Source organism: Thermobia domestica, chromosome 3 (assembly GCF_964235325.1).
Source record: "Thermobia domestica chromosome 3, izTheDome1.hap1.1, whole genome shotgun sequence".
NCBI classification, from domain to species: domain Eukaryota; kingdom Metazoa; phylum Arthropoda; class Insecta; order Zygentoma; family Lepismatidae; genus Thermobia; species Thermobia domestica.
The window spans coordinates 89401397-89414802 of record NC_137456.1 but is presented as its reverse complement, the minus strand read 5'-3'; the positions used below and the strand labels follow the sequence as shown (position 1 = coordinate 89414802).

The 13406-nt window shown below is 34.2% G+C and overlaps 1 protein-coding gene across 4 annotated transcripts in view; it reads right to left on the bottom strand.

The window, feature by feature from the left end:
- Window positions 1–13406, bottom strand: part of osp (myosin phosphatase Rho interacting protein outspread) — a 255383-nt gene that overhangs the window by 35123 nt on the left and 206854 nt on the right. For all 4 annotated transcript variants that reach the window (XM_081751269.1, XM_081751271.1, XM_081751270.1 and 1 more), the window contains 4 exons: window positions 11074–11310; window positions 7754–7845; window positions 2065–2166; window positions 365–979 (listed from right to left, as the gene is read on the bottom strand). In XM_081751269.1, the coding sequence (XP_081607395.1) occupies window positions 365–979; window positions 2065–2166; window positions 7754–7845; window positions 11074–11310 (1046 nt within the window). The remainder of the gene's footprint in view (window positions 1–364; window positions 980–2064; window positions 2167–7753; window positions 7846–11073; window positions 11311–13406) is intronic.

Sequence of the window (13406 nt, the reverse complement as noted above, 5' to 3'; positions counted from 1 at the left end):
AAAGAAAAAAAAAACTGATGAAAAATGGAATTGCGGAAGAAAACGGAAAAATAATGAGAAAAGCTGTAAACATGATGTTCACCAGCTTACATGGCCTAGAATCAAAGTAGTAACCGCTTGCATTAGAGACCACTTGTAGTGACCGCTTGCATCAGAGAAGTAGTAACCGCTTGCTCTATCATTAAGCTACTATAGCTCCATTGTCGGAAATGAAGATTACAGGAGAGTGAAATAATCAAAAATGAAAATTTTGGACATTCAGTTTATAAGATGTCTATGTAATGAAGTAAAAAGGAAAAGAAAGAAGTACGTACTCAATAAAAAATATACTACGTACGCCTATAAATGCTGATAGGCTACTTACCTTTCTTTATCAATTTCATTGAAGTTCAAATCTAAATCAATATTGGTGAGATCGCTCAGTGAATCCATACGGGGTATGTTCTTTTTACTTGAGAATCTTTCCCTAGAAACTGACAGGCTGCCACTGGAATTCCTTCTGGATGCTCTTCCTTCCAGCTCCCTCAGGCGGGCGTACAAGGACTCATTTTCCTCAATGCCTCGCATCAAGCGATCATTCACTTGCTCTAACTCAGTCTGGGTGTCTTTCAACCTCTGTCTTAAGGTCTCCACTTCATTCTGGCATTTCTCTAGTTTTTCATCTCGGTCTCCAAGCATTGATTTCAGCTCCTGAACAAGCTTACCCAGTTCTTCCACTTCTCGTTTCCTTCCTTCCAATTCATCTGTTCTGGCCTCCACCTCACCCTCCAGTTGTTCCTTTTCCGACTGCAGAGATTTCCAGCAACGCTGGACTTCCGAATGCCGTTGTTGTAGTTCCTCGAATTGGCTACTCACTTTCTCCAGTTGCTGCTGCGTCTCCAGAAGTTCCTGTTCTCTCTCTGGACTCATCTCAAGCTCCTCTAGATGCATCTCCAGTTTCTCCATCTTTTGCTTCCAAACCTCTTTTTCTTTTGAGTATCTAATGAAGAAACCACAAATAGGGTTACTGTTAGAAAATTAGACACATAATACACTTCCTATTTCATTTATTTATTCTGATAATCTGAGACATTAACCAAACACTTTGTTTATGTATTGCTATTATGTACCATATTAGCCAAAAAATAACATGAAATTTTTAGTATATAGAAGAATTCCATAAAAAACATACTTGGATTAAAACAGTTGCCTAGCCCCTTACATTTAAAATAAATAAATTAATTAAAAAACGCAGGACTACAACATATGTATCATTCTCCGCGACCGTATCGTGCCGCTGCGTGAATCTTCAAAGTTAGACGTAGAAAGTAGGCAATGCATCATGTTCGACTGAGATTTAAATCTTAAAAACAGCTTTAAATTGGTAAGTTTTCCATTACATATTATTTTCAAAATATGTATAATATTTCATGGCGGGTATTTTACTTTTCCACTACAATCATCTCAAAAACTTGAGAGAGCTTGTACTATGTTTAAACTAATTCGGTGATTTCTTTCTTCTTCTCATGCAAAATATTTCTTTCTCTATAATCTCAAGTTATAGCAGGTTAATAGATAAAAGTACAAATAAAGTCAGGTTTGACACAGTAGTTATTTCATTGTATACATAAAAGAAAAATGAACAATACAATATTAACAAAACATATTTATTATATACACTGTATGTGTATGTGTTGACTAAAAGGTTATCTCAGATTTGAAGAGTCAAGAAAATACCTAAATAAATATACGTCCATTGTTTAAATGTAGAAGACTGAATCGTGACGTTTGTGGCTTTTATCTTATATTTACCTTGTATTATATTACTTAATTTATATTACATTATATTAATATTATATATAATATTACCTTATATTTTATTTCAATATACAGTTATCAAAATTAAGATGTATACTATCTCAAAAGTCCCTGTCAATACACTTTTTAACAAGATGTTGTCTTTTACGCAAAATGAAGGAAAAATCTAAAAATAAAATTATTAAGCAGTAAAACAACTTACACTGTTATACTTAAAATATAATAAGGCTACAAATGGAAATTAATGATTCGCGTCATGTGACTCACCTTTCCTCTAAATCCTGGTACAAATCCTGCCAATCTTCATCAAGTGCTTGTTTTCGCCATTGAGCTATTACATTCTGGTGTTCCTGCATCAGATCTCTGTATCTATAACAGAATACAAAATACAAGGTACTGTAAATATAGGCACTCCAAGAACTTGTGTCATTTTCTAATGCTGAATTTAATAACCTTGAAAATGTGTTGGAGTCTTGGAATCTTAAAAGGCAAAAAAATATTATGCAACTTGGAATAAAATTGTCTTTAAAAACTACAAAAGGCCATAGTTTCATCAGAAGTTGATACAAAAGGCATTTAATATATTTACTTTATATTTCCAGATTATGTTCCATGGAAAATATTTTTATTCATGAGTGTGCGAATCAGGGTTTGAAAAAACCCGGGTATTTTTGAAAAAACCCAACCCACCTGGGCCCACGTGGGTTTTTTCGGGTATTTTCGGGTTTTATTGGGTTTTTTCGGGTTTAATTGGGTTTTTTCGAAATATTTCAATCTCTTTGGGGTAAAAATGTTAAAATATGATTTACATTTCATGAGTGTCATTGTCACAACTTGCAACAACTTTCTATTCACTGCTGTTTTGAAAAAAATGCCGCCATTTTGAAATTTTATATTGGATCGCCGAATAAATCTATACAGCAAATTTAGAATGTCTTGTGCTTTTAACCTCAAAATATGAACTTAAAAAGTCCGAAAATTGCGCCTTGTAACATGGATACCCGCTATTTTAACAAATGGACGCCATTTTGAAATTTTATGCCGCCAAAATATATACAGCTAATTTAGTCTCTAGTGCGCCTACTTTGAAAATTTCAACTTGAAAGACCTAAAATTGCGCTTTGTAGCGTGGATATCAACAGCAAATATGATCATTCCCTGTAAACAGTTTTCAATGTTGCCAGTTTGATTTTAAAAGTTGTAAAGCAATAATAATATCGTCATATTTTACGTCCGCTGTGTGGGACTCCGGGACAACATGGGTAGGGGAGCAGAGTTGTCTTCAACATTGGGAGGCGGTCAGATTTGAGGCTTATTCTGGGAGGTATCAATTTCATCTCACTTTCCTTTGTGACAGTTGGACACAAATCATCACATTTCTTCCTAAAAGACACATTTCCACTCGGATTATTGAGGGGGACAGTTCCAAGATTGTAAGGGATATGTCCCCATCACCCCCCGGGATTTTCGCCAGTGGATATCAGCTATTTTTTTTTTTAAAAAAAAGCGCGCCATTTTGTAATTTTACGTTGGTATGCTGCCAAAATCTAAACAGAAAATTTAGTGTGTGTCTGGTTTGTATCCTGAAAATTTAAAAGACCAAAAGTTGAGCACTGTGTGGTAAAGGCAGACAAACTAACAAATGTAGATCGAGTCATCCTAGGAGCCTCAGTGACGTTCGCCAAATATGAATACCAAATAGCTATATTAATTTAAAACAAAGACATAATTCATCAAAATGTCTTAAATATTTTTCAACGTAAAATAAATGGTCTTTCGATGCTTTGTGCATTCAATTACGGGAATTATCCGAGCACTTGTTGCAAGATCGTTCTTTTCCGAAAATTAATTTAAAACAATTAACAAAGATAGGCCTATAATTCATATTTTATAAAGTAAATGTTTCAAAATGTCTAAAAGGAAGTGAAATATCCTCCAGCGTAAAATAAATAGATTTATTGTTGAAGTATTCACTTTCGATGCTTTGTGAATTCAATTGCGGGAATTTCCCGAACACTTCTTTCACGACGGGTTTTCCCTGAAAATGCAGCTTGCTTTACTGTACATCGAAACTTCCATTAATACCGAAGTTTGAATGCAGCACTTGAAATAGTAAGCGTTACGTAGTCTTCGGAGCTCCGAGCATTAAGCTTCTTAATTTTGACAAGAGTTTTTACGTTATTGCTAGTGTTGATTCTACAGAATGCTTATTTGAAGGCTAGCAACAAATGACTGAAAACTGCTGTTGGAAAACCAAATTTTACTGAATACTTTTGTTAGCATCAAAGGTAAGAAATAATACTAATAGTTTTACTAATGTATTTACATATTTACTGTTAGTACCGGCACCTATGACCTCAAACCCGTCAACGTATGAGGGATAACGTCCCTCGGCGGCGCCGAGTCAGGAAACACACTATTCACGGAAAGTGTTTTCTAAAATATACAATCGCTTACTTTACTTCAAATAGGCTATAAGCTTAATCCGCACATTAATTTGTTCTACAATTATCTCAAGCTAAGGTGAGGTTATTTATTTATTTATTTATTCATTCATTCAGTGCATTTAGAGCTTTATAAAGGTGTTATGTTGAATATTGTTGTCTATCTTAACATGAAAGCATATAATTCGCCCAAAGAAATTTTAAAATCTGATAAAAATAACTTTCAACGTGATCACCTTAGTTGTACCAATAATATACTAACAAAAAAAGTCAAAAACCCAGGTGGGTTTTAAGATGGGTTTTTTCAGGTGGGTCCAACCCGAAAAAACCCACCGGGTTTTTTCGGGCTGGGCCCACTTGGGCAAACCCTGGTGCGAATAAAAAATTCATACTACAATGTCTTTGTTTATTTATTTATTTATAGTTGTTTGATACAAAATAAGCTCTCACCTTATTTTCCAGAACTTAAAAATAGCACATAGATAAAGTTAAAATGACCGAATTACATATCAGAAGGAAAAAAGAAACTAAATTCTTATTACAAATATTGAAATACAGAAATCCCTGAATGAATAATATATATATTAAATTATTTGTGATTCTATTCTTGCTTTATCAATTTCTTGTTTGAATGTACAGTAAAACAGCTGTCAAAACCTGAATAAGTTTAACAAAGTGTTATACTTCAAGACTACAGTTCGCAATTTGATCACGAAGACTGTTTTGTTCTATATTTTAAAAATAGACAAAAATAATTTACAGACTTTAGTAATATATATATATATAATAAAGTATGGAGAGAGAGAACCTACAAGATGTTAAGGACTGCAAAATAATACCAGATGGGAGTCTAACGAAGCAACACCACCTCTTGGTAGCTGATATCTACATATGAAAAACTAGTGGCGGCTCCAGAGTTCTAAAAAAGGGAAGTCACATCGACAACGGAGGTGAAACCGGCCTTGCACTTCTGCCCTACGAAATCAATCCCCGCCTTTGGGTTCTCTAGTGATTATTTTATTTTGTAGGTATTCTTTAAATTCTTATATGAGGTACAAATATTACAGGAAAAATAATAACGAATTTGACATTGCATAATCATGTATTTGGTACGTGTAATACGTGATTATTTAACTTAATTTTAAGTACTTTACTCAACGCAAAGAATTCAAGTTATTCAAGAAGTGGAAAATGATTGATGTTGCCAACATTACTCAGATTTATTTAACCCAGCTCACGCCGTGTGGACTTTGTGGTGGACAAACACCGTGCTTGTGGGCTTTTTCGGGGCTCTTCCGTTTCCTCCCACTTTCTTCATTCCACCATATCATTCATTTCTCATCATCACCGTCTCCTTTAGCCTATCCGGCATAACCGTGGGACGTAAAACTCAGATTTCATTTAATTTCCGATTTATTTATTTCGAATTTCACAATTGATTCTGTGAAAACCATTTACTTACATACCCGTTAACATACATAATTATTAACAGTGCAATTAGAAAATCTCTCAGTTTAACGTCCCACGATTATGCCCTTTAGGCTATGAGGAACGTATGAATAACGCAAGTAATTGGTGATGTAAAAATTAGTGAAATGAGAATGTGGGAAGAAACGAGAGTATTTCGAGAAAACCCACGGTCACGATGTCCACCACAAAATTACTTGGCAGTGGATCGAACCAGGGACCTCACGCATCAGAGCTCTACCACTGACTCACCGTGTCCCCCAAAACGATGAGTCCTTCTTTCTCCCACGACTAGAAGGTGTCTTTCCTCCTAAGCCCACTTTATTGTGTGGAGCGCGCAAAAAGGTACAGGGCCAACGGGCTCTATCCTTTCGCCCACCTCCTCTTCTCGCTCGCCCGTTGGCCGCAAGGAGGTAGGTAGAAAACTTTTTTTCAGTCATGTTAAAAGCATAGCAAACCTGTACAGAAGAGCAGCCACTTCAAGAGCTGTTCTCAGAACCCTTGTTGTCAAATCGCTCATAGGCGTCAATCAGGATTGCAGACTCCATATTAAAATAAAATTTTTTGTACAGTCGCCCTCATTCCTACACAGGAATAAATGTTTATAAATATTATTTTTATTAATTATTATTTTTTGTATTAATTTCGAAGACATGTGATTTTGTGACTACATTACAAAGCCGTTCCTGGGGAAAACATAGGATGGAGATGGCAAAAGGTTACTGTAGGAACAAAGTGGTGGAAACTGGATGGGACAAATCCAGAAGATACGAGACGAACTGACCACATCACCAAGTACTATAAATAAGGGAAGTAAAGATTCAAGAAGAAGAGGAGTAGACCTGAGTATTAACCACATTCAGGGAAGCAGGAGAAAAAATTTAGGGAGAAATAAAAGAAACAAGCTTCATTGTTAAAGAAATGTGATGGAGAAACGAAAAAATATAAGTAGCTATGAAGGAGGAAAAATTACGATATAAAACGCTGTAGGACTCTGGAAATCAACAAGACACAAATCTAAGAGAAACGCCAAGAAGGCAGTCAGTGTAGCAAAAGGCAAGGTTTACGATGAGTCGTACAACAAATTTGAAACAAAAGAGGAAGGAAAGATGATTTATAAGTTTTCAAAGATAAGAAAGTGGCAAAATAAGAGAGATTTTACATGTGTGCTGCATTAAGGATGAAAATAAAGAAGTCTTGACAAGTGAGGAAACGATAAAGAAGCAGTGGAAGGAGTATTTTCAGAAACTCTTCAAGCTCGAGAAAATCTGCCCATGAAACAGGGACTTGTTTGGTCTGTAACTTTGGTACGAGTAGAAAATACTATGAAAAAGATGAAGGATAGTAAAGCTCCAAGACCAGATAATATCCTATCGAAGCATGGAAAAGTTTAGATAAGGAAAGACTGACTTTTTATTAGGGTATTGAACTTTAGAAAATGTTTAAAAAAAAAGTGAAAGAATGTGGCAATTATACGGAGTAAAATTCATAAGCCATGCAATGGAGCTCTGGGAGAAAGTAATAGAGGCAAAAATTAAGGGAAGAGACCGAAGTAACAGAAAACCAATTTGATTTCATGCCTGGGCGTTCAATAATGGATACAATATATGCACTTGGATGCTAATGGAAAAGTACAGAGAATAGAAGTGAAAAGCGCATGGAGAATAACAGAAAGCTTTACAGTTAAATGGAACTTCAAGAGGAAAAACTGCAATTAAGTAGACTTGATGGTTTGAGCATGTAGGAAGACCTTTGGAATATACAGTTCACTAAGTAGATGCTATAGAACTGAATGGGACACGAGCGCGAAGCCAACCAAAAAAGCAGTGGGTTGATTGTGTGAAGGAAAGTGTGGTGTTTCAGTGAATATGGCACAAGATAAAGAAAGGTGGAGAACAGTAACCCGTAAAGCCGACCCCAGCTAACTGGGAAAAGGCTTTAGAAGAAGAAGAAACACAAGAAAAGTATGACATTAAAGACGGTTTGTTGACAATTTTTATCACATTACGTATTTAAAGAACTTCTGAATCTTAATAATATCTTACCTTTTCTTTAATGCTTCCATTTCATTCAATTCCTTCGCTTTTTGTTTCAATTCACTTTCTTTTTGTTCCAACTGTTTTAACAAAGATTGCACCTGAGAAACAATACAAATTTGTTTTATTGAAGAGAATTAAAGATATGTATATTTTCTACAACTTTACTTTTTCGTTATCATGAAATTAAAAAAAAAAAAAGTGTAAACAATTTAGTTCCTCTTATCAATATTATAATCCTTCTCTACAATAAGTAAACACAGAATCAATAACACATTCACCCAATCATGGAAGAGTAATCGGAAAACACTTGGCATATAATACTACAAAATACTCCATTGTAGTAACTTGACAAAAATGACTAATTTCCTCATTAAAGACAAAAATAAAGGTACAGAGCATAAATCACGAAGGAAGTATACACTTTCCCCTTACGTACTATTATCAATAACTTCAGAATTTCAGAGCAATTCTAGTAAATTTCAGAGGATAATATTCCCTTTACGAGTTAATATATTTCATTTAAGTACATTACAATTTGTACGGCTTGGAATATCAGCCATCGTCAGGAAAGATAGAATTCAATATATGTAAGTTTATCCGGAAAACTGATCATTCGTCACAAAATCCAACTGAAGCTACTTGGGAAATAACTAAATGAGAATCTTATAAAGTATTTATGCGCGGAATATTTCGTTAGCTACAATTATTCACTTTGAAAGTATTATACGACTGAAGCTATTTAAATGAAATGGTTTAGCAGGTTTTTTCAAGAAAAATAGATTTGGTTCGATCGGACGGAACTTACCTTTTCAACTGAAATATAGTACATTTGGGCGAAGAGGAAATTTCAACACGTTCTGGATAGACCTATAAACATGATCGAACCTTATTATAGCGTATTCTAGGAAAATCTAAGCTCATAAATCTTGACAGAACAGTGCAAAGATATGGTGTTGTAAAATTGTTTTGGAAATTTTAAATAACCATACTTTTACGTAACATCTTTTAATTTGGCGGAGCTGGTTTTTGAAACACACAATCCTTGAACCTAGACTTTCGTAAGGTATAATCTAATTCAAAGCCAAACACGTTTGAATAAGTCCATATATAACAGTAGAATAAATGTTTTTCGATTCTTTCACTACATTGAAAATAGTTTGAAATTCACGGGAAGTATTATGGGTGAAAGGTCAACACAACAGACAATATAAATATCAGCACACCTGAGAGGGACAATTTGTTATCGGAAACTGTTACGATTCTTTAGTCCTTATGTTAAGGACATCAGACTATTGCTACAAATGTAGTGATAAAAGTACTACAGTGCTTCATTGAGTAGACATATAACCCAGACGTGTACTATCTTGGACTATTCAGTCAGCCGTTGTTTTCTGGTGGACTCTGAAAGACTGTCTTGGAGTTGACGAAGATAATGTAATCCCGTCGTCTCAAAATAATAATAATAATAATAATAATAATAATAATAATAATAATAATAATAATAATAATAATAATAATAATAATAATAATAATAATAATAATAATAATAATAATAATAATTAGAGACCGGATTTTAAGGTGCAAAAATGCGGTAGCAAAACGGAAATAAAAGGGGCTGAAAAATCATTCAAAAAGGTGCAAAAAATGTGCTAATAGGATATCTTTATTAAGTACTATAGTATATAGTTACATGAACATTCTTTATTCATTACAAAAGCAAATATTGTTAAAATCTTGGCTTCAAAGCACATAAATTGCAAAATTGTTTTATTTAATCCCAAAATTGTACAACATTCAACATTCTTGTAATAAAATTGTGGTTAAAACCAACTCGGTGTTTTAAAAAAGAAAACTATAATTTAGCAATATTGTGACTTGAGAAACCGTTACATACTACTGGGTTTTCAGAAACTGGTTATACTTGATTATGCACAACATTTCTATGTTTTCGAATCTTGGTTTCTGTCGCTTGGGGTTCAGAAGATCCTTGTATGTGGAGAAACTTCGCTCGACATCAAAGGAAACCAGTGGTACATATCTTGTAAGCAAATGGACAGGAAGTTCAGTTGACATTGAAAAGGTTTCTATGTCAAGATTGTTTCGCAAGTTCAGTTCAAATTTATCCCTAGCAAATCCGTCAAGATTGTGTCTAAATTTATGGAATGTTATGTGTAAATTAGATTGAAAATAAAACATATTGTTCTGTCCAAATTTTTTAAAAAAGAGAGAAAAAAGGGACAATAAAGGTGCTGAAGGTCAAAAGAAGTAAAAAAAAAAAAAAGAAAAAGTTTATGAATAGCAAAAAAAAAAAAAAAAAGGTGTAACATTCACTAAAAAGGTGCAACAAAGTAGAGACCTGCATGGGCCGGGCCTGGCCCGAAGCCCGGCCCGGCCCGGCCCGACTCTATCATTTCTTCAGGCCGGGCCGGGCTTGGGCGGGCCGACTCTGATTTCTCTTCAGGTCGGGCCGGGCTGGGGCCGATTAATTGCAATTCTTTAATAATTATTGACATTCGTTAAACGATAATTAGAATAAAGGCAAACGTTGAAGAAGTGTGCCCGTGAAAAATGATACAAAATGAAACTTCGAAAATTTGCCGGGCTTGGGCCAAGAATTTTTAAAAACTTATCGGGCCGGGCCGCGCTCGGGCCGAAAATCTCCAAAACTTTTCGGGCCCGGGCTGGGCCGGGCCTACGTACATTCGGGCTGGATTGGGCTCGGGCCGAAAAATTCGGCTCGTGCAGGTCTCTACAACAAAGTGCGTTCATTTCAGTTCATTTTATGCCCGGAAATACATATTTTGAATTTAAGTTGTTATAACAACTTCACTTTTAGAAAAGGTGCTGCACTTTAAAATCCGCTTTCTAATAATAATAATAAAATAATAATAATAATAATAATAATAATAATAATAATAATAATAATAATAATAATAATAATAATAATAATAATAATAATAATAATAATAATAAACAATATAGTATTATTTTCAGAAACTATTTCAATATTCCCTAATTTAATTTAATTTGTAAGGTAATTTAACTAACTAGTTTGTTTCTCAAAAATCGTAAACAATAATTATGTAAAAGTTGGGCGAATTCTCAGACTCGAACGCTTCATGGCTGAAGAAATTCAAGAAATTACAAGAAATATGAGAAGATTGAGAGATTAGCGGACAAAATGTCTTCGGGAATTTTTCTAGCAAATGCGGAGATCTGGTCACCTTACATTATATAACGTTTGATCTTTCTTCTTCGTTTATTTGAATATTGTTTATTCCTGAAAAGTATCTTATTACTTCTAATTAACAATTGAAAGTAATCACCTGTTTCTCCAGTGAATGAATCCTTCCTTCCCAATCCTTTCTTGTTTCTGCCTCAGCCGCTTTCCGCTGCTTCAATTTGGACAGCTCTTTTTCAGAATTACTCAGCTCCATCAGAGATACACTAAGCTTTCGTTTTAGAGTCTCAATTTCTGCCGTTCGCTTTTGAATCGTCTCTGACGCCTCCAACAACGAATTCTTCATTACCTGCATTTCCTGCGATGGAAGGGACGTATCGCTCTAAACGGGGAAAAAAAAAAGGAATATATTAAGTTAATTTAATTAACATAAGAAGAAAAACATTGCGTTTCCTTTCTGATCTCCCTATTTCCCAACACATTCGTTGTTATTCTAGATAATTTAACACGTCAATAAATGGCCCACTACAAAAGCATATAAATTAAATTAAATTAAATATAATCTAATTTTTAATTAAATAAATTATAACAAAATTTCAAATGATAGATCTTCCTTGACCATTGGTGTTAATTGGGGTGAATGTGTCAATTGATTATAAGGAAACAGCTCGTCAAGATGGATCGATCTAAAGATGTGACAGAATGACAATTAATGTGTAGTAAATGAAACTGCCCGATCTGTTGGTGTACCAAAACTGACTGTCCAAATGTGTCTGCAAGGAATGGTTTATCACATGTGGAAACACACGAAACGGTGTCAGAAGTACCTTCGCAAAAAAATATCCTAAGGCATCATCGAGACATATCAAGCCTGGTCAAAGAAAATATTTCTCAAGACAAACAGGAATTGCTGCAGGCCGTGACTGCAGGTCCATTGCAATCAATGGAAAGGGGGTGGGAGGGGGAAGAAGGCGATTTAATGTAATAGGTTACGGTTTAAAATTAAACTACTGGAGTAACATATAAATAAGTTATTTGTGAATATAAGCTACAAATTCCAAAGTAAACATAAATTGCTAGTAAGATATTGCACGATCGTACGCAATAAAGGACTGTAAATAAGGTAGCTGTTACCTTATAGTCTCCATATCTTTCTTACAGCACTAAAGAACATTAATGATGGAAATGCAAATTTCGGGATAATTTAATCTCCAATAACTAATTGCCAATAGTTACTCACAGTTAAAATGTAACTTCTTTCTTTCCTAGTAAGATATCGATATACTTGTAATTAAGGTTATGATAGTAACCATCCAGCAACTTACCAACGTGAGGGATTTGACACAAAAATCGTTCATTTCAGATGCAGTTATGCTTGCCTATTAAGGGCAAATTTAGGGATTTTTTGTTTCAGATCCGACTCGAAATATCAACGAATTTCACATAGATTAAAATTATATAAATGCTAATAGAAGCACTTATCACGCATAAGCAGAAGAATATAATAACTGAAGCTGGAATGAAACCTTCTGAAAGATTAGTAATAAACTGCAATAAAATAACTCGAACACGAACAGAAAGACAAAAACCAAATTAAATTTCTGGTTATACTCCAACTATATTCCGTTTAACGCACCGACCATATATTTAACAATATTCGAATATTGAAAATAAATTGCAAAATAAAGCTACTTTAAAAAAATGAACGAAACATTAAGATGGTATACAATTCAAGCAACTACGTATAAAGAACAGCAGCAATAAAAGTTATTTTTCTTTAATTTCAAACATTATATCTTAAATATATGCCTGTTTCTCATACACATGATTTTTTTTCGATTAAGTTATGGAGTGGTGCTTGTTGAAGATTAACGAAAAGCAATTTTGAAAACTGTTTCAAGTTTTTTTTTTTTTTAATTTTTTTTAATGGTTTTGTTGTTTCAGTTAGCGGTTCACACAAAGCCAAAGATTTCTTCATCTTTAGACTAACTCATGACTTAAGACAAAGATCACGAGTATAAAATAACTAAGGGGAAAAGCCATGACAGGGAAATTCAACGAAGAGCAAAATCCGTGCAACGATCTAACGGTCGTGTCTAGTAAGCGCAGTGAAGGAGTTCTCCTCTAAAGAAGTTTCTTACCACACGACCGACATCAAGAAATACTTATTTTTCGTCAATTTATTAGGACTGTTCCAATTCTGCCACAGTGCTTTTATAGATGATACAGGTAGCAGAGGACATTTCTATTTATTATTATTAGTGTAAATTCATGTGTAGAAAGGTGAAAAAACTTGAGGTTGTTCGACATGTCATAATATCAAAATATCACTGGACTAGACCTCACATTATGTTTCTTTTGTTGGTATCTTGCACCTTACGACATAACATGGGGAAGACAGTGGCCTCAGTTTTTTAAGTGCTAGTCTTACCATTTACCTGATATGAAAGAGAAAAGCAGGAAGAGTTTGGATGTTTG